Genomic DNA, 22,572 nt, shown 5'->3' with positions numbered 1-22,572 from the left:
CGCAAGAGGCTCTGGCGCCCTGTGAACCCTGCGGGCCATGCTGCTGGCAGCTGTGACGAGGAGCCAGAGATAAAGTAGCCTGGACAGCGGGCCAGGCCCACTTCCCGTAGTCAAAAACGAGCAAACAGAAAGCCCCCTCATGCCCTGTGGAGATGGGCTGAGCTACATTCCAGAGACACAAGTAACTGTGAGCCTCCACGATCCATGGGGTTTCAGATGGAGAAACAAGGGGTGAGTTCAGCTTGAGCAGAAGGAAAAGGCCCTCAGGAAGCTGAGCATTCTAATGCAGAAATTTTTTTCTCTTGGGGAAAACCTATTTTTCCCCTCCTCTGTGACAGATATGTTTTCTAAGGAAATAACTTAAGGTGTGTATATTAGGGATGGCTTGTAGTCCTTAGGTTTAATAGAAACAAGGCTTTCTGGTTCAGCAAGTAAAAGCACCAAGAGTTAAAAGGTTTTACCATCCTCCTTGTTTGCTTTAGAAAACATGATGCTCCCAAGATAATTTTGTTGTAAACTTTCCAGTCTTAAAAAGATAGCAAGAGGAATGCTTCCAGCCATGATGCATGACCCTTGCAGGGCACTCTGTAATTCAAAGTGGCTTTCCAAGTGCTGACGTTGGTTAGCCCTGCCCATATAAACTGTCAAAATGAATTTAGGTAATTCAGTTCTAAACTTGATTTTTAAAGATAGGTAAATACAAAACACCAAATGGCCTGACGGTCTTTTAAATTTCTCCTTTGCTTTGTGCCTTGCAGACTTATCCTCTGGCGATGGGAGGTGGACTGCAAGGTCAAGGCCAGCCACACTGCTCTACCCTTCTTGCCCACACGTGCAGTGTATATAGACCAGAAGCCCTTGGCAAGTAAGACCGAGGTCCCAGAATTTGCTGAGAACCCATAAATGCGTGGGAAGCAAAGGAGGGTGAAAGAAATACAAATCCTTTACTCATCAGCAATATTATGCTTACACATTTGAATGAATCTCCATGACAATGTTCTTAACTATTTCTATTAAAACTGCATTATACTTGAGTAGTTGATGGAGAATTATAAAAGCATGTATCAAGTAGTATTTGCTGATGTGAACATTTAGAAGATTAGGTCCTGTATTTATAATTCTCTCTTTCAAGTAGAAATTTCGTAATTCACTCAGAAGTTCACTCCAACCGCTTTGTTGGAGGACAATAAAGCTACTCAAGACTGGAAACGGAAAGAAAATTCTTAAGAGTATGTAACGGAAAGAAAATTCTTAAGGAATATGTACCAAAGTGTTAGCAATATTTTCCTTAGGAAGTAGGACTTTGATCATTCTACTTTATAGTTCTGTATTGTTGAAAAACATTGGTTTACAATGAGTATGTATTACTTAAAGTTAGGTTTTACTTAGTGGTCACTTCTGATTGATTTATAATTATGAACTCTGTCTTTAAAAAAAAAAAAAAAAAACCTGCCTTTTTATCTCTAAAGTTTGTGCAAGGTGAAGGAAAGGGTACCAGCCAGGCGGTCTGAGGAACGGCCGAGTGAGTCAGCCTCTCAGAGCTGGGGTCTTCTGTTCTGCATCCACAGAGTCAATAACCTCCATTCACTAGCCCTGGGGTCAGGATTCCACTGCCCATGTGAAAGCTCCCTGAACTCAATACATTTCAATTTCCTTCCTCCCTGCAATGTCTTAACATCATTTAAACATAATGTAAATTATTCCTGAAACTTAAAAAGAAACAAATATTCTTACATACATTAGTCTTAGTGGGGAGTCTACAAAAGTGCTCAGAAAAACGCTTTTTCAGTGAAAGTAAGCTCCAGACAGGAAGTTTTCGCTGGAGAGGAGAAAAGATTCTGGAAGACTACTTTGGGCACTTTTACAAACTATATTCCTATTCCAGGAAGGCTCCAGGCAAGGAGGTGAAGGACAGGGTCACCCCTGATAAACCCACAGGCGATTCTGAGCCAGAGGACAAGCAAACAAGACTTTCGGGGGTGGGAGGTGGAGTGGGAGCTCCTGAGAGTTGTAAGTCACACTGTACAGTGAAAACCCGCTGCTGGGGCAGGGTGAAGAGCTGCCATTTCTTATCTTCCTCTCCATCCCAAACATGCAGTGATGAGACGGAGAAATACAATATATGCACATGATGTGAATATTATATTTTACCACCTGTTTAAATTTTCTATCACCAAATACTTGTGAAATGGCCATAGTCTGTACCAACGTATACTAAATGAACATGCCGTAACCAGCTTCAATGACTCACCAAACTGGTTAGTCCTGCAGTGTCTCAGGGTTCGGACAGTGTCGGCGATCATATGCTGAAAGGCAGGAGAGGAAACACATCAGTGGAAGGGTCATTTCAGGTGTCGCTGAAGTAGCAGTGCTGCAGGGCTGAATAGTCTTATCCCATTGGATGTAAACAGAAGAGCTGTATTTGGTGCTAGACCTAGCTTTAATTGAGTGTATTAAGTTTGGATTACAAAAGAATATCCAGACCTTGTGTGCAGAAATAGTGGCTCTCAATCCCAGTTGCAGAGATTCTAATCAAGACTTGTAAAAACATACTGTAAAGAACACAGCACAAAACAACCTACTTAACACGAGAAAATACCTGTAAATACTATGACTGATAAGGAGTTAATATGCCAAATATATAAAGAGCTCATATAACTCAACATCAAGAAAACAGACAACCCAATTACAAAATGAGCAGACGACCTGAACAGACAGTTTTCCAAGGATGACATACAGATGGCTGACAGCATACGAAAAGATGTTCCAACACTGTTAATCATCAGAGAAATGCAAATCAAACCCGCAAGGAGATACTGCCTCGCACCTGTCAGAATGGCCAACATAAAGGCCACACACGTTGCTGAGGACATGAAAAAAGGGGGCCCTTGCACACTGCTGGTGGGAACGTAAATTGGGGCAGCCGCTATGGAAAGCATTATGGAGGTTCCTCAAAAAACAAAACAGAACCATCATATCCAGCAGTTTCACTCCTGGGTCTGTATCTGAAGCAAATGAATACTAATTCAAAAGACATATGCACCCCATCGTTCACAGCAGCATTATTCACAGTTGCCTAGATAAGGAAACAACCTAAGTGTCCATCAGCTGGTCGGCGGATAAAGACGCCGTGACATATATACATACATACGATGGAATACGACTCAGACAGTGAAAAGAATGCAATTTTGCCATCTGCAACAGTATGGGTGGACTTGGAGGGAGAAAGACAAACACTATATGATATCACTTATACGTGGAGTCTGAAAAATAAACTAGAGAGTATAACAAAGTAGAACAGATTCACAGAAATAGAGTGGTTGGTCACCAGTTGGGAGGGGAAGGAGGGAGAGGCAAGATGGGGGAAGGGGATTGAGGAGTACAAACTATTACACATAACATAAACGAACTACAACACAGAGAACATGGCCAATATTTTATAACAGCTATAAATGGGGTAGAACCTTTAAAAATTATGAATCACAAAGTTGTACACCTATGACTTAAATACTATTGTATACCAACTATACCTCAAATAAAAGAAAAAAATGAATATTTAAAAGATAATATATTAAAAAAAATGCAGCATGTCCAACTCAACCTACCTGTCCACATTTGCTTATGCTTCACTTCAGAAGTTCACCTCCTCCCCAGGAGGTCTTTCTGAGGTCTCCCTTCTGGACTCGGGAGGCTCCATTCTCAACCTCCCCAATGGTCTGTGTACAGTGTTTACTGGGCTTGTGGTGGTGTGATCAGGGTGGGACTTTCCTCCTCCTCTAGACCAGCTACCACAAGAGGGCCTTTGCAGACCCAGCACCTACCATATAGCACGTACGTAGCCTCACACACACCTGCTGAATGGATGCAGGCATTTTGCGGAATCAAAGACTCAAGAAACTCAAATGGTGATAGGAAAGGGGATGTTTATGAAAGATGAACATCTTCTAAAACATCAGTATCTTTACAGAGACTGTTCCCTGCTTATTATTTGCATTCCCTTTCCTAGTCTTCAGTCTTCTGCTTTAATTTCTAAAGTTCTCTAAAGTTCTTTTCATCTGCAGGAAACGGTTTCTTACGCAGCTCCTTCCTGTTGACAAGACCCCTCCTCTCATACTCGTGTGCCTGCACTGTCTTCCAGCTTGCTCTACCATAGTCAATTTTCCATGGCAAAGGGAAGATGGCATTTAGCTCAAGACCAATCTCCACTACACTTCCTCCTGTGCAGCTGGCAGAATAACCTCCAAGCATCTGTCATCCTGTTCCAGCGCTCTGCGAGTCTGCAGTGACCCCAGCCTCTGTTTCATACGAAATCCAAACATCACCCTATCATTTCAGAATCAACAGTATTCCTAATCTGGTCCTCCAGACCTTCCTAAACGGGTATCATCTTTTTCTTACTGATTGAAATATAGTGATTTACAGTAGTATAATAGTTTCAGGTATGCAACACAGTGATTCAAAATTTTTATAGATTATATTCCATCTAAAGTTATTATAAAATATTGGCTATATTCATCTGTGTTGTACAATACATCTGTATATAGTATTTACTCTATACACAGCAGTTGGGACCTTGGGCCATCATTTTTCATGTCCTGCCCACACACACTGAACACAGGGTAATCTATAGGCAGCAAACCCTCAACAAATTATGGCTAACATAATAATGTCGACACTAAAACAATTACTTAAAATTCAGCAGACCTCCAGAAACATTATTTGAATATGACCCACTCATTAGATTGTTCTCATGGGCTGCATTTCTATTGTATTTATACTCAGTAGTGAAAACATTAAATGGGACAGTGATTACAGCGGCAGCCCGAGTTGCAACTGTAAAGGAAATGAGACCTGACTCACGTCTGTGAATGTATTGTTGAATTTCCTTCCCCCAATTTTCCCACTACTCCCAGGACTGCTCTTTCGCTGTTTTAAGGTATGGCGTCACCTTGATCTCTATCACGTGCCATGCGCACAGCTGATGCAAGGCTGGTACTCAGGGCAGCACTGCAACCTGAGCCCAGATCTCATCTTCAGGTTTTCCAAAGCGGGAGGGAGGAGCTACGATGAAGGATGATGTCTTAACATTGAGGGATAAAGAGAAATATAGACGAATGCATTTTTTTTTCTTTATTATTTAATGGTTTGAGGCTGATACGTTTGAAGCTGCTGAGGCACCGATGGGAACAATAGAACACTTATTACATCCAGTGAAGCACTTCTGAGCCTTCTCTGTTCTCTGACCTAATGTGTTGGCCGGGATCAGCCTGATAAAGATAATACACTGAATTATCTGCTCGCTGGCTAATATCCATCATGAGGAATTGGCTTCCCACAAGTTAATCCAGTTAGGATCTACTGGTTCATTATTGTGAAAGATGATGCTATTTTAGCTTAAGTGAAACCCTGTCTTTTGCTAAGAAACATGCTGGAACTACTGACTCTAGTAGGAAATTCAGTTGCACTCTCTGGCATCCCAGTATAACATAGGGCTTTAAACAATGTAAAATAGAGTTTTGTCCTTCCAGAAAAAAATTCTGACTTCACCCTGAATTCTCTGTGCAAGGAGGGGGTCAGCACGGGGCATGCTGTTTCTTAAGTGCCATCTGCTTTGAGGTCCAGGAACTTAGTGACGCTACAAAATCTGCTCCCTTTAGAAATGACGTGCTAGCCGAGTACGTGACGGGTGTGTACGTGGTGCTGTGTGCCAAGGGCCTGCCACACACATGTATAACTGCACTTATCTTCTAGCCATCTTTTCAGTAAGAGTTCTCTTCAAGAATTTAAAATTTAAAACGAAAGATTACCTGTTTATACCTTGTTATTTCATTAAGCTTTATTAAAATATTAAGGGTACATACAGTTACTGACCCTAAGAGAAGTCCTGTTAGTCAGACTTCATTTCAGTTCTTACGGCCAGCCTGAAGTCTTGTCTCTGTGAAAGCAAGGCCCTATGTTGGTTGGCATTAAAAGGCTTCTACTGGAAAAAGCCGGGGAATACCAGAGACGCTGGGCAGAATGAAATAGAGAGGGTGCAGGAAGCTTTCCACTGCTCTTTCCAATCTGTGCATTTTTCAAATTGCTCCCTCACTTGGATAGCTCCATCTGAGAGGAAATGACACAATGAACTTGAGTCACTGGTTCCCTTTGGGAAGAAGGTAAACCACCAGTCTACCTTTCACAACAGATGACACTCAGCGTATACCAAGCGCCTCCTGCTCTCCCGCGTTCCCTATGGGTTACTCAGGGTGAAGGGCACAGACCCTCAGAGGAAACTCCTCTTGGTGTTTCTCAGCCCGGCCCTCCTCTTCACACACGTTCACCAAAGCTTATCTGGCGTTCTTAAGCAGAGGCATTGGCCAAGATTTGAAATAAATATTGACCAGTGGCTTCATACTCCTCTGGTCATTTCGTTAATATCAAACACTGGAGACAACCTACCAACAGGCTAGCGTGTTGCTGCCTGCAGTCTAAGGCCACATATAGGCCCTGGGATCTTCAGAACATTACTGGGTGACACAGAACAAATCTCTAAAAAATAATATTTTTAATACAGAATAATATTTTTAATACAAGAAGACTCAATATTTTAAATATCTATTTCAGGCTGCGTTGGTTTGACTAAGTATCTAAAAAAACTGAGCTCAATTCCAAAGCACATAGTGCCGGGAGAGACTTGAAAAGTTATGGACGTGTCCACTTAAAAACTAACTACCCAGAAAGCGATCATCCTCAAATTATTAGAACAGAGCTGTGGCAAGATACCCTAAGAGGTCAGTCTTCCAGATCCCAGCTGCTTGGGTTTTCAGGTTGTACAAGAGCTGCCTGCATTGACACCGTGCCATCTCCTCCGGTGTGAGTGAGTTAGCCTCCCAGTTAGAGTGGGGCACCTAGGGGGCAAAGGTCAGAGGCTAAACCTTGTTGGGACTCATCAGTTGGTACTGGTCTTTGGTTATGGTCTATGGCCTCCCAACTCACTCAACCTTCTCTCAAATGCCTGACCTGGTCTCACAGGGAACCAGGGGCCGGTTCCTGAAAGAGTTCACACGAATCCATTACCATTACTAAAAAGGTCACTCAAAGGTCAGGGTCTATGGACGGGGGTCACTGATATCATCTTTAATCATGCATGGCAGGCTCATCTCTGACACGAAAGTTCATCTGTCAAACAAATCCATTCTTGTAGTCAACAGGGTCTCCTTGGAGCAGTCCTATTTCACAGTTGCTCAGCCCGTACAGGCAACGCCGCCTCTGGCCTCAGCCGAAAGGCTAGGAGGAGCCTAGTGCGAGACAGAGCGCCCAGGACTGTCCGGGAAGCGGCACTTCAGGAGTGTGTAAGAAGGGGCGGGCTGGGGGCCCCTTCTCACGGCTCACGTTCTCACTTCGCATGAGGTGGTCTCACATAGTGGTAGCACCTGCCCACAGGCTGATAAATGGGTGGTCCTTCCTCTCCCAGGCAGACCCAACCAATTCCACATTCAGATCTTCCACCTTCACACCCACGAAGGACACACCTCCCCAGGGGGAGGGGCAGTGCTTGCCAAGACACCGGGAGACGCCCTTAAAGCCACAGGGCTCAACCGCACGAGTGTGAATCCCTGCCGACAGGAACCTTACCACTTTGGTTCTAGTTCAGATACATACACTCCACCACTGATGTTAATCTAATGAAGTTCCATTTTCAAAAATAAAAAGCAGATGTCCATACTTGGCTCTCAGAACCTTGGCAGCACGCTTCACTTCTTTTTAATTGGGATGCATTCTATTGACAGTGCATAACATGCAGCAAATAAATCACCACCAGTTCAGCAGAGAATGTGGTCTCCCAGAGCAAGGAAAGTGCGCATTTCCCTTACAGCGGGTAAAAAGAGAAACAGTGAAATTTTACATACCAGTTTTTCAAAGTTGACAAGATTATCCAGAAATGTTTTATTTCCCTCATGAATAAATGTTACATCTGAAAATTAAAAACAAGAAGATGCAAGTACCATTAGGAACAGGTCATGAGTCAGGACTGGAGACATGCAGATGCAGTGCGGCTTATTAATTTTTCTTAAACATTACGGCTTATTTCACGCACTAGACCAGGCAACTTGGAGCTGGATCTGTACAGGATGCAATGTGAGAGGGCACAGCTTATGTGTGTGGGGAGGGAACATTCTAGCATTCGTACAAGTGTGTGTCTTGCTCTTACACTGCAGGCTTTGACTTCAACTCCCTTAACACGAGCTAACACTCCTCTACACCTTAACTGGCCCATTCTGTGTTTAGGCCAGAACAGTGAACAGAAAAGAACTGAATACCCAGCAACAAAAAATATTTTAATATTTATGCGTTTGCTTTTTAACAATCCCTGGTAAAGTGAACGCGGTCTGCGTTCCTTAAAACGTCAAGGTTTAGATGTGGATGTTCAAACTTAGATTTCTGGTTCTGAACCCAGGGCTGGCGTGGTTATCCAGAGTGAGTGAGGAAAGGGCCAGGTCAGAAGTGGCGAGGTTTCTGGGTCTATTCAACCATGGGAAAGCCAGCGTCACTGATGAAAACAACGTAAGGAAGGCAGGGTGAAGGTGCCTCGTCGGAGGGAGGGAGCGTGACATTCGATTTGTGCCTCGCTGCATTTGAAGTGACAGGAGACTTCCGAATAAAAATCTCCCTTTGGTTGCAAAAATCACAGGAATGCTTCTTCAAAAAGATGGAGACTAGCAACAATGACAGCAGCTAAAGCTCCAAAAGGGGGATGACTTATAAAAACCCAAACCATAGGGTGAGTGACTGAACATTAGGGAATCCTCACAGACAAGAATCAAAGTAAGAAATATACTACAATTTAAAGAATGTGCAAATAGTCCTGTTATATCACAGACATGGAGGGCAAACCAAATGAAAACCATTTTCAAAAATCTTCTTAAAATAACATGATATAAAGGAGAGAAGTGAACAGATTAAATTCCTCTAAATAGAAAGGGAAAGTATTTGCATTTAGTCAAGACTTGGATTCTGCTGGTCCCTGTGGAGGGCTTCCCTGGGGGCTCAGAGGGTAAAGCGTCTGCCTGCAATGCAGGAGACCTGGGTTCAATCCCTGGGTCAGGAAGATCCCCTGGAGAAGGAAACGGCAACCCACTCCAGTACTCTTGCCTGGAAAATCCCATGGACAGAGAAGCCTGGTAGACTACAGTCCATGGGATGGCAAAGAGTCGGATACGACTGAGCAACTTCACTTCACTATGAGGTAATTACGAGGCAGCTGCTTGGGAAATTGGCCTGCAACACACTTAGCTGCTGAGCTTTAACTGGCCACCAGAGGGCGAGACCAATCACACAACACACTGATAACCCTTTTCTCAAGGCATCCTTTATACACAGCTTCCACCCCACCGGACTGCAAGGTTTTCCTAAGCTTTTTTCTTTCTTTTTTTAAACTGATGTCTGAGCAAGAGAACAACTCACCATTACACAGTCATCTGACGAGCTCTCTGGTTATTTTATTATCTTTCACTGTTTTGCTTTCAGAATAGAATTGCAAGCTTTTTATCTCTGACACAATATTTAGAGAAAGAGCAGCCAACACAGCTAACTTGTGTTCTTTCTGTATAGCAAGCAAAGCACTGTGTGCACACTGTTAACCTTAAACACCACCTAGGAGCCTGGTATCACCTCACTCCCAGAGAATTCAGGTTACAAATGCCCTGTCCGAGTTCTTGGACCACTTCCCCGGTGTTCCAAGGCTTGTCATCCCCACCCTATGTTCCCAAAGATGAGGATCATAACACAGCTTATATTTATCATCAGGGTCAGACATGGCACTAACTTATTTAATACTCACAAAAGAGTATAAGGTAAAGTTAAGCAGGAAAGAATGTGAAGAAACAACAGTTCAAAGGCGGACGGAGCACAGCTGGCTCACGACCACAGCTCTGCGTCTCGGGGCCAGGACGCGAGCCTGGGTGGCCCGCTTCCTCTCACCACGGTGCCTCTCTGGTACCCGGAAGGAGTTAGACATTTCTTATCATCTATTCCAGTCAATTTGCTGAATTCACTGGATGTGAGGGCCTCTGCAAATTTTACTGTTTCCTTTGTCGCTCATTCTGTCTCTTTCCTCTCCTCTGCCTGGGCGGTCTTGCTTATCCCAAGCTCTCAAGGACTTGTCAAGGTCAGCACACGAGGAAGTAGGCTCTCCTGAGGGTGGGGGCTGGCAGGCTGATGCTGGCATGAGGATGAGGCAGGGAAGGTATGCCTGGCCAGGTAGGGAGAAAAGAGGGGTTGCTGCCCAGGAGAAAGGGGGTCAAAATGGCTGCAGGTTTTGATCCAGGTGACTGACAAGTGTGTGATTAGGAAGGTGTGAGAGAGATAAACCAAAAGGTGGTTGAACTCAAAAACTGGAGTCTCACAACCTAAGTCATGGGTGGGCTGTGAAGCAGTTGAGGGTACCCACCAAGTGCAGTGCCAGAAATGAGTACCTGCCAGACCTCTTTATTGGAAACACCCAGACACATTCCTAACATTTTAGAGAACAGGACTGGGGATGAAATAACTCCATCTGAAGAGATGGCAGGTGAAAAAGAAGGAATAAACATGGAAGCACCTCAGTCTTCCTTTTATTTACACAGCTCCACAAATCCGCAATAACAATCTGCCCTTGAAGATACAGATACAACCTCAGTTTAACTTCAGACACCGGTTGACTATTCACTCTACTGGAAGGATTACCATCTCCCCAAACACCATGACACAGATTACTCAACTGCTTTTGACCTTTAGCTCAGCTGGAACCTTTCTCTTCAACACTTACTCAGGGTTTCCTGTTCACTACTTTCTGAGCTGGACTCTACAGTAGGGGGAAAGTAAATCAGAAGTGAGAAATTCACAGGCAAATAGAAAGCTGATAGCTGGAAGCATTTTTAGGTTATGTGCTTACTTTGATAACCTGCATGTTATTGGGAACTGACTATCTCAAAAAATGAAATATGGGAGCCAAAATCCTTCCTAATACCCAAGGAGTTTAATCTGGTCTCTTTCTCTAAACAAAAGCAATCCAAAGCAAGAGGCACAAGAGAAGAGGGCTGGGAAATTTTCATGAAAAAGTTGCTTGTTCTAAAGTAGTTTACTGCAAATTTTAAATTTTTAATTTTGCAGTTACTAAAGCTAAGAATTAATGTTGCATATATTTTCCAAAATGTCTTACCACAGATGTGATACATGCATATTTAAAAGTGTCATCCTATTTTTCCTTTTGAAATTATTTCAGACAAAAATAGTAACTTTAAATGCCATAGAGTGCCAATATTATTTATTTTTATAATGACAAAAATAAAGATAAAGGAAAAACAAGTGAGCTTGTTTTTAAAACTCAAGAGCTTCCAGTGGAAAAAAAAGAGGGGGCAAAAGTTTAATTTGCTAGAATGAATGAGACAATGTATTTTCAGTAGAAAAAAGAGAAATTTGTTTTGCTGCCAACAAAGAGGTGTAGATAAACTCAGCAGAGCAGAAAATTGCATCCAAGCTAAGACGTAAGTGTGAGGCACCTGACTGCATTAAATATTTTGGGGGAAAACCCACTACTATATAGCAGAAGGCTCAGCTCACATCTAAATTAAAGGGACAATGTTGACTATTTTTTCATCACCTTAAAAACATCTATTGTTTCAAAATTCTGTCTTTCTAAAATCAGCTCCTTTCCCAGATCTGTCTTCCTTTCCTATTTTTCCTATTTGTGTCTACATGATTCTAAGTTTTACTTCCCACATGCCACCACTCCCACTCTCCAGCTGGTATTTTATTTTAAATAAAAATCACAAGCCTGAACAAACTTATCTTAGAAATAAAAATGAAGAATCAAACGAACTTTTTAAAGTTGTTGTTCTGGCTTTACACTCTTTCCTTGTTTCACCCATTTACAGTTCTCAGAATGCTTTGAGCTCGAGTGAAGCAGTCCCTGTGCGTCATCGTCCTGAATGTCCTAATATACTAATGCTTCACAGAAATTCTTGCTTTATACCAGATGAAGACTAGATAAACAGCTGTAAGAATGCACAGCAACTCAAAAGCTCTCCAAGTGCTGGCTGTTCTCAGGAGAAGCTGAAAAGGTGTGTTTTCAGCTTTATTGCCAGTGGGACGGGCGATGAGGACACAGCCCGGCCAGGCAGTTCCCAGGTACTTCATTTTCCAGGCAATTCCACCACACCGATGAGTGTAGGTGCTAGGGCCTGACCCGGCAGAAGGTATAAGCCTCTGAAGGGTGTAAGCAATATAAAAGAGTACTCCTATAAAAATCCCTTGAAAAGAATCAAAATAAGACCAAGAGAAAAGACCAAATCCCTTGTCCTAGAAAGCAGACAGGTGGGATGTATACTAAATGTCAGAAGCATGGGCCAGATGAAAACAAACTTCCCTTTCACTAATCCCCTTAGTTTGAAAGAGACCATCAAGATCTCATTCATAAGTTTAACTAACATGTTTCATGATGACTGATCTGCTGCTCTACAGAAGAGAAGTTAGTCGACTAACTTGCAGCTATCACATACTATCCCAACTGGATCCACTCCTGGAAAGAAGAAAGTACATTCTCTACCAAAACTTTTTACACATGACACTGTTTGTGTTGACCAAAGGTTTTTCTCACACAGCAGCAGGCCATGGGCTGAATCTCTGAAATTTAGGTTGCAAACAAAGAACATAACTGATCACCACTTGGATTCTTCATGCCAGCATTATTCTTGGTTGAGTTAAGTGGACTGTAGACTCAAATAAGACATGGCTTAGCAGCAGAATAAAGCAAAAACATAAACAGTTCCAGTGCCAAGTTTTGTGAGTCAAGTGAAAATACTCTGATGTCTGCTTAAGAACAATTAAGCATTTCAGGTGTCTCAGAAAGAAGCAAACGTGTGAAAACCAGTCACAAGCCAACAGTTAGGTTGGAATGACAAAAATACTTTAAAGAAATAAACTGAGATTCCTTTCCTTGCCTTCCGTAGTCAGAGTGATAAATTTCTGGAAGATGGAATTACACAGCATAAAAGACAGCTAATTGTTACCTTTAAGCAATAGCGGCATGAAGGGGATTTTGGGTGGCTTCATTTTCTTGAATGCGTCTCTGTAGGCTTTGTGATTCAGGGAAGGATCCTGCCGAACCAAGCAGATTACAAAGAGAGAGAAAAATCAATGTGCTATAGAAACAATTCTACATCTACTTTCGCTGTTACAATTCGAACATGCTTTAGATATAAAGCGGTTCTTCCTAAGAACAAAGTAGATAAAGGTTTCCTAGGAGAATAAACTCACTAAATTAGGGCAGGAAATCTAGGCAATGAATGAAAGTCAAGTTACTGGTTGACAATAATGGGAAATGACTGCAGAAGAGAGACACCTTTTGATTGCCCTATTATTTTCCCTCCAATAGGTTCCTTAAGTACAGTTTCCTCTCCATAATTTCTATCATGAGGTAACCCCAAAGTCCTTTGTTAGGCACACAGCAAAGAAAAACTGCCCTCATAATGCACAGATAATGCAGAGAAAACAAAAGAACGTTTTTATTGTGTCCTGAAAAGAAACTGCACCCTTTGTTATCTCAAAGATGTAAGGAATGATAAAAAGGAGAAACGGTAAAAAAGAAAAAAAGAATAATGTATAAGAACTGCACGGCAAATTTAAACTAGCTAATTTCATAGGCTTTGAAATGGACTGTACTGGAAAACATGCCTTCTGAATATCATACCAAAAGGACCATTCTCGCTACCTTTTTCCATGGAGAGGAAGAAGCAGTAACCGTTACCCTCCTTCACTCCATTAAGAAGCAAAGCTACCTGTTCATATACAGGCACACTAGTTTAAGCTGCCTGACATGGCAGAGTGGAGATACTGACCACTGAAATCTAGGAAGAAATCTGAGGCTAACCATCAGTTTGGAGAGTAAGTCCACTATGCTCAACTACTTACTGTTAAACTTTCAAGTTCAGAGAAAAGTTTCTTAAACTTCCCAGGGATTTTCTAAAAGCAAACACACAGAAAAAGAAAAGGTCAAAAGATGTCAGTTATTTTGAGAGGAATGTTCATTGAGTTGCACTATATACTCCACATTTCCAAACATACATCCCTCTATCAACTGGTTCTACCCTGATTGCTTCTCATTACGCAATTTTCATCATCCTTAATGTGACGTTCCTTGGGAATGTTGCTAGAGACAGTTTAAAATGAATAGCAGCCACAGGACTCAGGAATCCAACTGAAGGCATTCTACACACTGGTGATCTTTTAATGAAAGCTTGGATTTCAGTTCTGTATCCTACCCTTGACAAACGCTCTCACCTTCTTAAACGGTCTTGTTGAGTAGGAAGTAATAATGTTGACTGATATTTTTTGTATAAATGATATAATTATGTTTCACAGCAGAGGTTTAAATAGCGAAAGGCCATGAAAACTCTCAGTGATGAAGCCTGTACTTTAGTGGGTAGAATCACCAAACTGGAAAGATCACCCATGCGAACAGTGGCATGAAGACTGACAGGGGATGGAAACATACACCGTCCTCTCAAATAAGAATTTGGGCCTAAGGAAGAAGGGCCTGGGATCTGCCAGCCTGTCCTTACTATGGTGAAGTGGGAAAGCCAGGTGTCTCGGTAGTCAGTCAGAGTTTGAATTCTGACTCTGCCCTCTTTCTAGCTGTGTGACTGCAGCGTCTCCACGTTCTCTGATTGAAATGGAGACTACTCATAGGTAATGTACAGTCCACAGTTGGTGCTCGGCAAATTCCAGCAAGCAACACTTACGAGTGTTCTAGAAAGTGTGTGGGATTTTCTGTTCGCAAAACAAATCAAAACAATGAGGTAAACCCCTACAATAACTACACTTTTAAATATCAATTTGATAATTCTGAATATGGACTCAACAACACAGGTTATTCAACCTGTTTGGAAACTACTGTTATACACACCAACACATATGTATTAAGAAATGGATGATAAATGCGAAAAGATAAAATGCAGACACCTGCAACTATTCTTCTGAGCTGCATACCTTACCTAGTCTTTTGGATATTCCACAAAAATGTCTCAGTTGCACGTCAAATTCAACGCATCTAGGGCCAAACTGATCTACTCAAGGGGCCAGCCATGGGCCAAATCTGACCCTGTGCTTTTGTAAATAAAGTTTTATTGCAGCATGGGCGTGCTCATCATTTACAAACTAACCAGGGCTTGCACTTCAATAGGAGACTTGAGTCATGCCAATGGAAACCACATGCCAAAAAAAAAATTCACTATCTGGCCCTCTACCCAAAATGATTGCTGACCTCTCTTCTAGTTCCTCAAACCAACGTCTTTCCCTCTATTGCCTACTTAGGCCAGTGTGACCATTTTCCAGGCCTGGAAACGCTGACGTCATCAGCTCAAGTGGGCTTCTCCCTCCGAGAACCCAATGGCCTTGACCATACAACAGTGACAGGCAGAACCAGGATCTGGGAGACCTGGAACATATAACATTTTGTGGGCCCTCTTTTTCAGGAAAAAAAGAATATAAAACTACTTTTGTAAATTTTTCAAAGATATCTGCCATCCATGTGAACATACTGCCAGGAGTACTGCAAATGAGAGGCCTGGTAGCTTAAATTCATAAGCATCTCAGCAAATCTGCCTCTGGACAAATGGAGCTTTTGAAAGGACCAACATGGAACTGTAACCATGCCATCACGGGAGAAAAACAGAAAACTAATTCAAGTTAGGAAGCATTTTTCAATTTTTGTTTCTTTCATATATATTATAGAACCATTTTGAAGACCACTTGATAGTTCCTAATACCTTTTAAATATAGCAGTGTGTACATGCCTATCTCAAACTCCCAAACTATGCCCCTGCTCCACACCCCCGCAACCAACCATAAGCTAAAATGGATAACCAATAATGTATAGCAAATAGAACTCTGCTCAACTGCGGCAGCCTGGATGGGAGGGGAGTTTGGGGGAGAACGGACACATGGATATGTATAACTGAGTCCCTTTACTGCTCACCTGAAACTATCACAGCATTGTTTGTTAATCAGCTGTACCCCAATACAATATAAAAAAATTAAAAGAAAAAACAGTTCCTAAGGACTCGAGACACTAATTTATAACATTTGTTTCTAGTGGTACTTCTCTCATTTAAACCATTTAAATAAATTTACTTTAAATAAGGACTTTTCGGTGGAACATTTCCCATTCAGTGTTATTTGTCCTCTCCCCTGCACTCCATCCCTCCCGTGGACCCCAAAGGCTCACCTCCCAGGTCTGAGACAGCCGGCTCACAGAAGCAGTGTTGAGACCCATCACGATAGCAAAGAAGGAGTTCAGGTTTCTCTGGGCTTTGCAGCTATGGATTAAAGAAAGCAGAAGGCATTGTTACGCAACATCCTTTTGCCAGATGAGCACAAAAGATAAAGCTGCCAGGACTCTCCTAGGCCACAGGGTTCAACCTCTAGGGTGGGGCTGAACTCTGCTCCTTGACCCATGTGCCCCTCAGAGAGGAATGGTATCTGCTGAACAAAAACAAATTCAAATACTTCCGCTCATCATTGCCTTTAGGAAAAGATCTGTGCTTTTTAAAAAAATTAATTTATTTATTTGGAGGGCAATTACAACATTCCAATGGCCTCTGCCATACATCAACATGAAAGGGCCTTAGGCACATGTGGGTCCCCTCCCTCCTGAATCCCCCTCCCACGTCCCTCCTCACCCCATCCCTCAAGGCTGTCGCAGAGCATTGGCTTTGGGTGCCCTGCATCACACACCAAACTCCTACTGGCCGTCTATTCTATACGGTAAAGTACATGTTTCAGTGCTATTCTCTCAAATCACCTCACCCTCTCCTTCTTCCACTGTGTCCAAAAGTCTGTCCTTTATGTCTGTGTCTCCTTTGAAGCCCTGCATGTAGGAGCATCGGCACTCTCTTTCTAGATTTCATATATATGCATTAATACACAATATGTCCTTCTCTTTCTGACTTACTTCACTCTGCATAATAGGCTCCAGGCTCATCCATCTCATCAGAACTGACTCAAATGTGGTCCTTTGTATAGCTGCATAATACTCCATGGTATATATGTACCACAACTTCCTTATCCATTCATCTGCTGATGGACACCTAGGTTGCTTCCATGTCCTAGATATTGTAACTAGTGCTGCAATAAACACCAGGGTACAGGTATCTGTTTCAATTCTGGTTTCCTCAGGGTACATGTCCAGCAGTGGGGTTGCGGGATCATTTGGGGCTTCCCTCACAGCTCAGCTGGTGAAGAGTCTGCCTGCAGTGCCGGAAATGTGGGTTTCATTCCTGGGTTGGGAAGATCCCCTGGAGAAGGAAATGACAACCCATTCCAGTATTCTTGCCTGGAGAATCCCATGGACAGAGGAGCCTGGTGGGCTACAGTTTATGGGGTGGCAAGAGTCGGACAGGACTGAGTGACTAAGCATGCATGGTAGTTTTATTCTTGTTTTTTTACGGAATTTCTATACTGTTATCCATAGTGGTTGTATCAGTTTGCATTCCCACCAACAGTGTAAGAGGGTTAGCCAAAGCGATCTTGAGAAAGAAGAATAGAACTGGAGAAATCAACCTTCCTGACTTCAGACTATACTATACAGCTACAGTCATCAAGAAGTATGGTACTGGCACAAAACCAAAGCTAGACCAATGGAATAAGATGTAAAGCCCAGGGATAAATCCACACACCTATGGGGACTTTATCTTTGACAAAGGGGGCAAGATATATATAATGGAGAAAAGACAGTGTCTTCAACAAGTGGTGCTGGGAAAATTGGTCAACTATGTGTAAAAGAATGAAATTAGAACACTTCCTAATGCCATATGCAAAAATAAACTGAAAGTGGATTAAAGACTTAAAACACCAGAGCAGCAACTATAAAACTCCTAGAGGAAAACATAGGCAAAACACTCTCTGACATAAATCATAGCAAGATCCTCTATGACTCACCTCCTAAAGAAATGGAAATGAATACAAAAATAAACAAATGGGCCCTAATTAAACTTCAAAGCTTTAGTACAATGAAGAAAACTGTAAGGTGAAAAGACAACCTTCAGAATGGGAGAAAATAACAGCAAACAAGGCAACTGACAAGGAATTAATTTCCAAAATATACAAGCAGCTCAATACCAGAAAACCAAACAACCCAATCAAAAGTGGACATAAGACCTAAAGAGACATTTCTCCAAAGATGTGTGCTCTTGACACCCTCTGGACACTTCAAGATTCCTTCTTTTAAAAAATCTGTTTTGGATGCATTTACAATTTCAACTGAAAGCTCTAACGTTCTTGTTTCTTTATAGATCCCAGACTCTCATTATAACAGCTCCTGGGGTCTCTTTAATCTGTATGTTGCCGTTCTTTTTCTGACAACTCCCTTTTATCTCATACGTTTAAGCTCCCCTCCTATTACATTTAGACATTATTTCCTTTTCTCTCAACAAAATAGCTAGTATGTTATGCATATACTTATATATTTAAAGTATGGCATATATTATGTGGACACTGTCCCATATTTCTAATTTGAGGAAAAAAGGAATATGATGCAAAACAAGACCATGTCAAGCTCCAATCACTCTGGAAAGTTATCTGCTCTGTAGAATGTCAATCATGCCCTTCAACTTAGTTGGTCAAAAATCCACTTATTTTCAAAGCCAGCTGACGGGGTTTGATCCAGCAGAGGGAGGATGGGCTTCCAGGTCAGCCATCCCAAACACTCCTTAGTCTGGAATGAATTAGAAAACAACTTCTCTGAGGCAAGTTTTTAAAATTAAAAAATTATCCTAATTAAATATGAAAGAAATATGAAAGTGCTTAGCAGCAATAAAAAGTACTAAGAAATTAAAAGACGCTTGCTCCTTGGAAGAAAAGTTATGATCAACCTAGATAGCATATTCAAAAGCAGAGACATTACTTTGCCAACTAAGGTCCGTCTAGTCAAGGCTATGGTTTTTCCAGTAGTCATGTATGGATGTGAGAGTTGGACTGTGAGGAAGGCTGAGCGCTGAAGAATTGATGCGTTTGCACTGTGGTGTTGGAGAAGACTCTTGAGTCCCTTGGACTGCAAGGAGATCCAACCAGTCCATTCTGAAGGACATCAGCCCTGGGATTTCTCTGGAAGGAATGATGCTAAAGCTGAAGCTCCAGTACTGTGGCCACCTCATGCGAAGAGTTGACTCATTGGAAAAGACTCTGATGCTGGGAGGGATTGGGGGCAGGAGAAGAAGGGGACGACAGAGGATGAGATGGCTGGATGGCATCACTGACTCGATAGATGTGAGTCTGAGTGAACTCTGGGAGATGGTGATGGACAGGGAGGCCTGGCGTGCTGCGATTCATGGGGTCGCAAAGAGTCGGACATGACTGAGCGACTGAACTGAACTGAACTGAATGTGTATTGACTGAGCTGTCCTCAGATGTCATTTCTTCCATGACATCTCCACCAATGGCTCAGATGGAATTTAGCAACAGTGTATATACAACTCTGTATCCTGCTTTTTCAGGTATACACTGTTATACATTATGGGTTCTTGACCGTTATCATTAACGGCTATAGAACACTTCATCAAAAACATATTTAAATAAAATTTTAAATTTATTCCCTTATTGTTGATATTTAAATTATTTTCAATTCAACACAATTCAATACAGAACACTACAATAAATATCTTTTGCAGATTTTTTTATACTTGAAAAAATGATTGATCAAAGCAATCATGACTTTAAGATTCTTGAACATATTGATAACTTCTGTTTCCCAAAACTATACTGATTTCCAGTTGCACAGGTGTGTGTACGGGAGCAGGGTTCTGGAGTTCAGGACCAGGAAACGATTTTGGGCTCTGAAGTGGTAATACACATAGCTGGCTATGCCCTGACTGGTCCCGCCGAAACCTGTCTGCTCCTGGAGCCAGTTTTATGCTGCGCCCAGGAGAGCTGCGCCTGGGCAGCAAGGCAGTGGGGGTCACCCACTAGGAGCATTTCGGAAATTTCAGCCTCCTTGATAGGGGAAGCTGGGAAGGCACCACTGCCTGTACACCTACTGTCCAAAGTAACTGCATGAACACAGCGCTGCAAGCCCCTCGCTGCTGGGTCTGCAGTGAGCACGGTCTGTCCCTTTCATAGTCTTTCTGTCCAACTTTGGACTCTGCCTATAGTTTCCTGGTAGGCACGAGGACCTGATATTCAGTCTAACTGGCCCTTCATCTGGTTTCTGCCAGCGTTCTCCCAGGTGGAGCCTGCTTGGAATTATCCATGAATAAACAAACAGGACACTTTCCTGTCCTATGGTTTAAAAGTCCACCTGTTTCTAAGAGAAAAAGGAGCCTAAAGGTATCAATACTGCAACTCTGCTTTCCTTCTGCCCTTTCTTCCCTCATTCCACCCCTCCTGTCTCATCTCACCCTGGCAAGTTCATGCCAGCCAGGGCAGACTCGAGTCAGCTCCATCTCTTCATGTGAGGATGCTGGGTGCCTCTGCTGAGGGCCCTGTGGTCAGAACAGCCCCATCCCTGTGCCAGAAGCATCTCAACTGGATGCTCTCCCTTTCTCCCCCTCCTCCCACCGTAGTGCATGACGGGAGCCCCACTGGCTCTGTCATTTCCAACTAGACATTTTTATACTCTGTCCAACCCTCAAATGCACAGTATACAGCAAAACTTTCAGACAGCATCTGTTGGGGTTGAAAAGAAGACCCTGGGGGCAAATCATTTTATTATTATTCACTATAAATAGTATACTATCTGCTTTTATATTCGAAAATCATCTAGCTACAAAAAAATCTGTAGATGTAATTCTCATCTTTTTATCTTTTATCTCCCCATAAACAATTTTCCTGGTTCAGATTTTTCAATCATACTTAAAATTTAAAAAATCCACAAACAATAAATATCTGAATGTAAAAAAAAAAAAAAAATGAATATAGGGATGACTTACTTCTCTATAAGACAAATTGATACAGCACAAATATGGGTCACCAGTCCCATCTGGAGTCCTCTTTAGCCAAGGTTCATTCATTGCAAGGTAAGAACAGACTGACACTGAAACATTTCAGTTTAGCAAACACTCCTTTGTCTGAAGAAATAAAATCCACTCAATCCACAGAGGTGGGGGATGGGATTGGCAAGAAGGAAGGAAACATGAATATGCAAATAGGATGCCTTAGGCAGGGAAGACACTGCATGATCATGGAAATTAACTGTTTTCCCTGGGCTATCTGTACCAGTGTGATTATGAAGAATTTAACTTTATGTTTCTGTTGGAACTCTGTTCTATGGGCCAGGAATAGAGGCCAGCACAGCAAATAATTCAAGAGCATGGGGCCATATGGAGAAGATGTGAATATACATACTTCATTTCCCTGAGGACAGCTATGATCTTACACTGGGAACTAAGCTATGTGGTGTCATTTTACTCCTTGGGATATTAGTGTCCCATTTCACCAAGTAGTTGGCTTTTATAAGAATGTTCTGGACCACAAAAAGCCTCATCTTTAGGAAGTTCATAGGTATTATAGAAAATGTACTGACTGAATTTAAAAAAAAAAGAGCATTCATTATTAAAGTAGTCTAAGATTTAGGTATATAAAGAATCCTCGTGCCTTTCAATTCAGTCTAAACTCTTCAACCTGAATTCAATATCTTTTACAGTTTGGCCCCATCTTCCCTTTAAGCTTGGTCTCCCACAGCTTCCTCATAAATACCTTCCACTCAGGCCTAACTGGATGAGGTTCCTTCTCCTGACAACATGCTCTCTGCCTCCCATCAACTTCTCTGTTTCACTCTTGTGAGTTTGAACTCCATGGAGAGTGTACTCCTGAATTTTTACCTAGAATTCAAAATGCTACTTTCTTCCCAATCTTTTTCTAATCCTCCTGTCCCATTCCCTTAGCACAGAAGCTTCCCATCCTCTAAAGCCCCTGAAAGAACTTCATCTCATGGTAGGGGACCTTCGGGTTCTATTTTGCAATGAGCCATTGGAGTTATAGAAAGTATTCCCCTGCCCAGCAGATCGCAGAGTTCTCAAAGGCAGGTACTGGGTGTAGCTGCATTCTGATTCCCCCATAATACCCTGCACAGATGTGCAAACATAGAGTGATCAATACAGATTTCCTAAATATATTACACTGACATGGACCCAAAAACTGTCTGATATAAAAACTACTTTAAAAGACAAAGCAGAAAAAAAATGGAAAGATTGGAAGGTAGGAGGAACTGGGAAAGATCTGGACTCCTGTTGCCTATTTGTGTTGGAAAGCTGTCCCAAGAGTGGTCTCAGGACATTAATCTGGTATTTTAACGGAAACTCCCAGGAGGTTACTAAAATGTCATCCAACCAACTACTGAGTCACTGCTATTTACCAACTTCGGTACCAGGTACCCTAGGTCCAATGTTTGAGTAGAAATGGTCCCTGTCCTCTGGAAGCTAACATAGCCCAGCGAAGGAATTTCTATATACAAAAGTAAGTTTAATCAATGAAAGTTCATATTCTGGGTATCAAGGAGCCAGGAGCAGAACCTTGAAACACATCTGACTTTCAACAGTTCTCACCCCTTCTCATGAACTC

General features: G+C 42.2%; 1 protein-coding gene across 2 annotated transcripts in view; it reads right to left on the bottom strand.

Moving 5' to 3' along the window:
- Window positions 1-22,572, bottom strand: part of RAPGEF5 (Rap guanine nucleotide exchange factor 5) — a 233,107-nt gene that overhangs the window by 4,970 nt on the left and 205,565 nt on the right. For both annotated transcript variants that reach the window (XM_018047330.1, XM_018047329.1), the window contains exons 21-25: window positions 16,247-16,337; window positions 13,933-13,983; window positions 13,032-13,119; window positions 7,893-7,957; window positions 2,252-2,306 (exon numbers count right to left, since the gene is read on the bottom strand). In XM_018047330.1, the coding sequence (XP_017902819.1) occupies window positions 2,252-2,306; window positions 7,893-7,957; window positions 13,032-13,119; window positions 13,933-13,983; window positions 16,247-16,337 (350 nt within the window). The remainder of the gene's footprint in view (window positions 1-2,251; window positions 2,307-7,892; window positions 7,958-13,031; window positions 13,120-13,932; window positions 13,984-16,246; window positions 16,338-22,572) is intronic.

The sequence above is a fragment of the Capra hircus genome, chromosome 4 (genome assembly GCF_001704415.2).
Source record: "Capra hircus breed San Clemente chromosome 4, ASM170441v1, whole genome shotgun sequence".
NCBI classification, from domain to species: Eukaryota; Metazoa; Chordata; class Mammalia; order Artiodactyla; family Bovidae; genus Capra; species Capra hircus.
The sequence above is the reverse complement of the archived record's forward strand: the minus strand, read 5'-3'. Positions and strand labels throughout refer to the sequence as shown.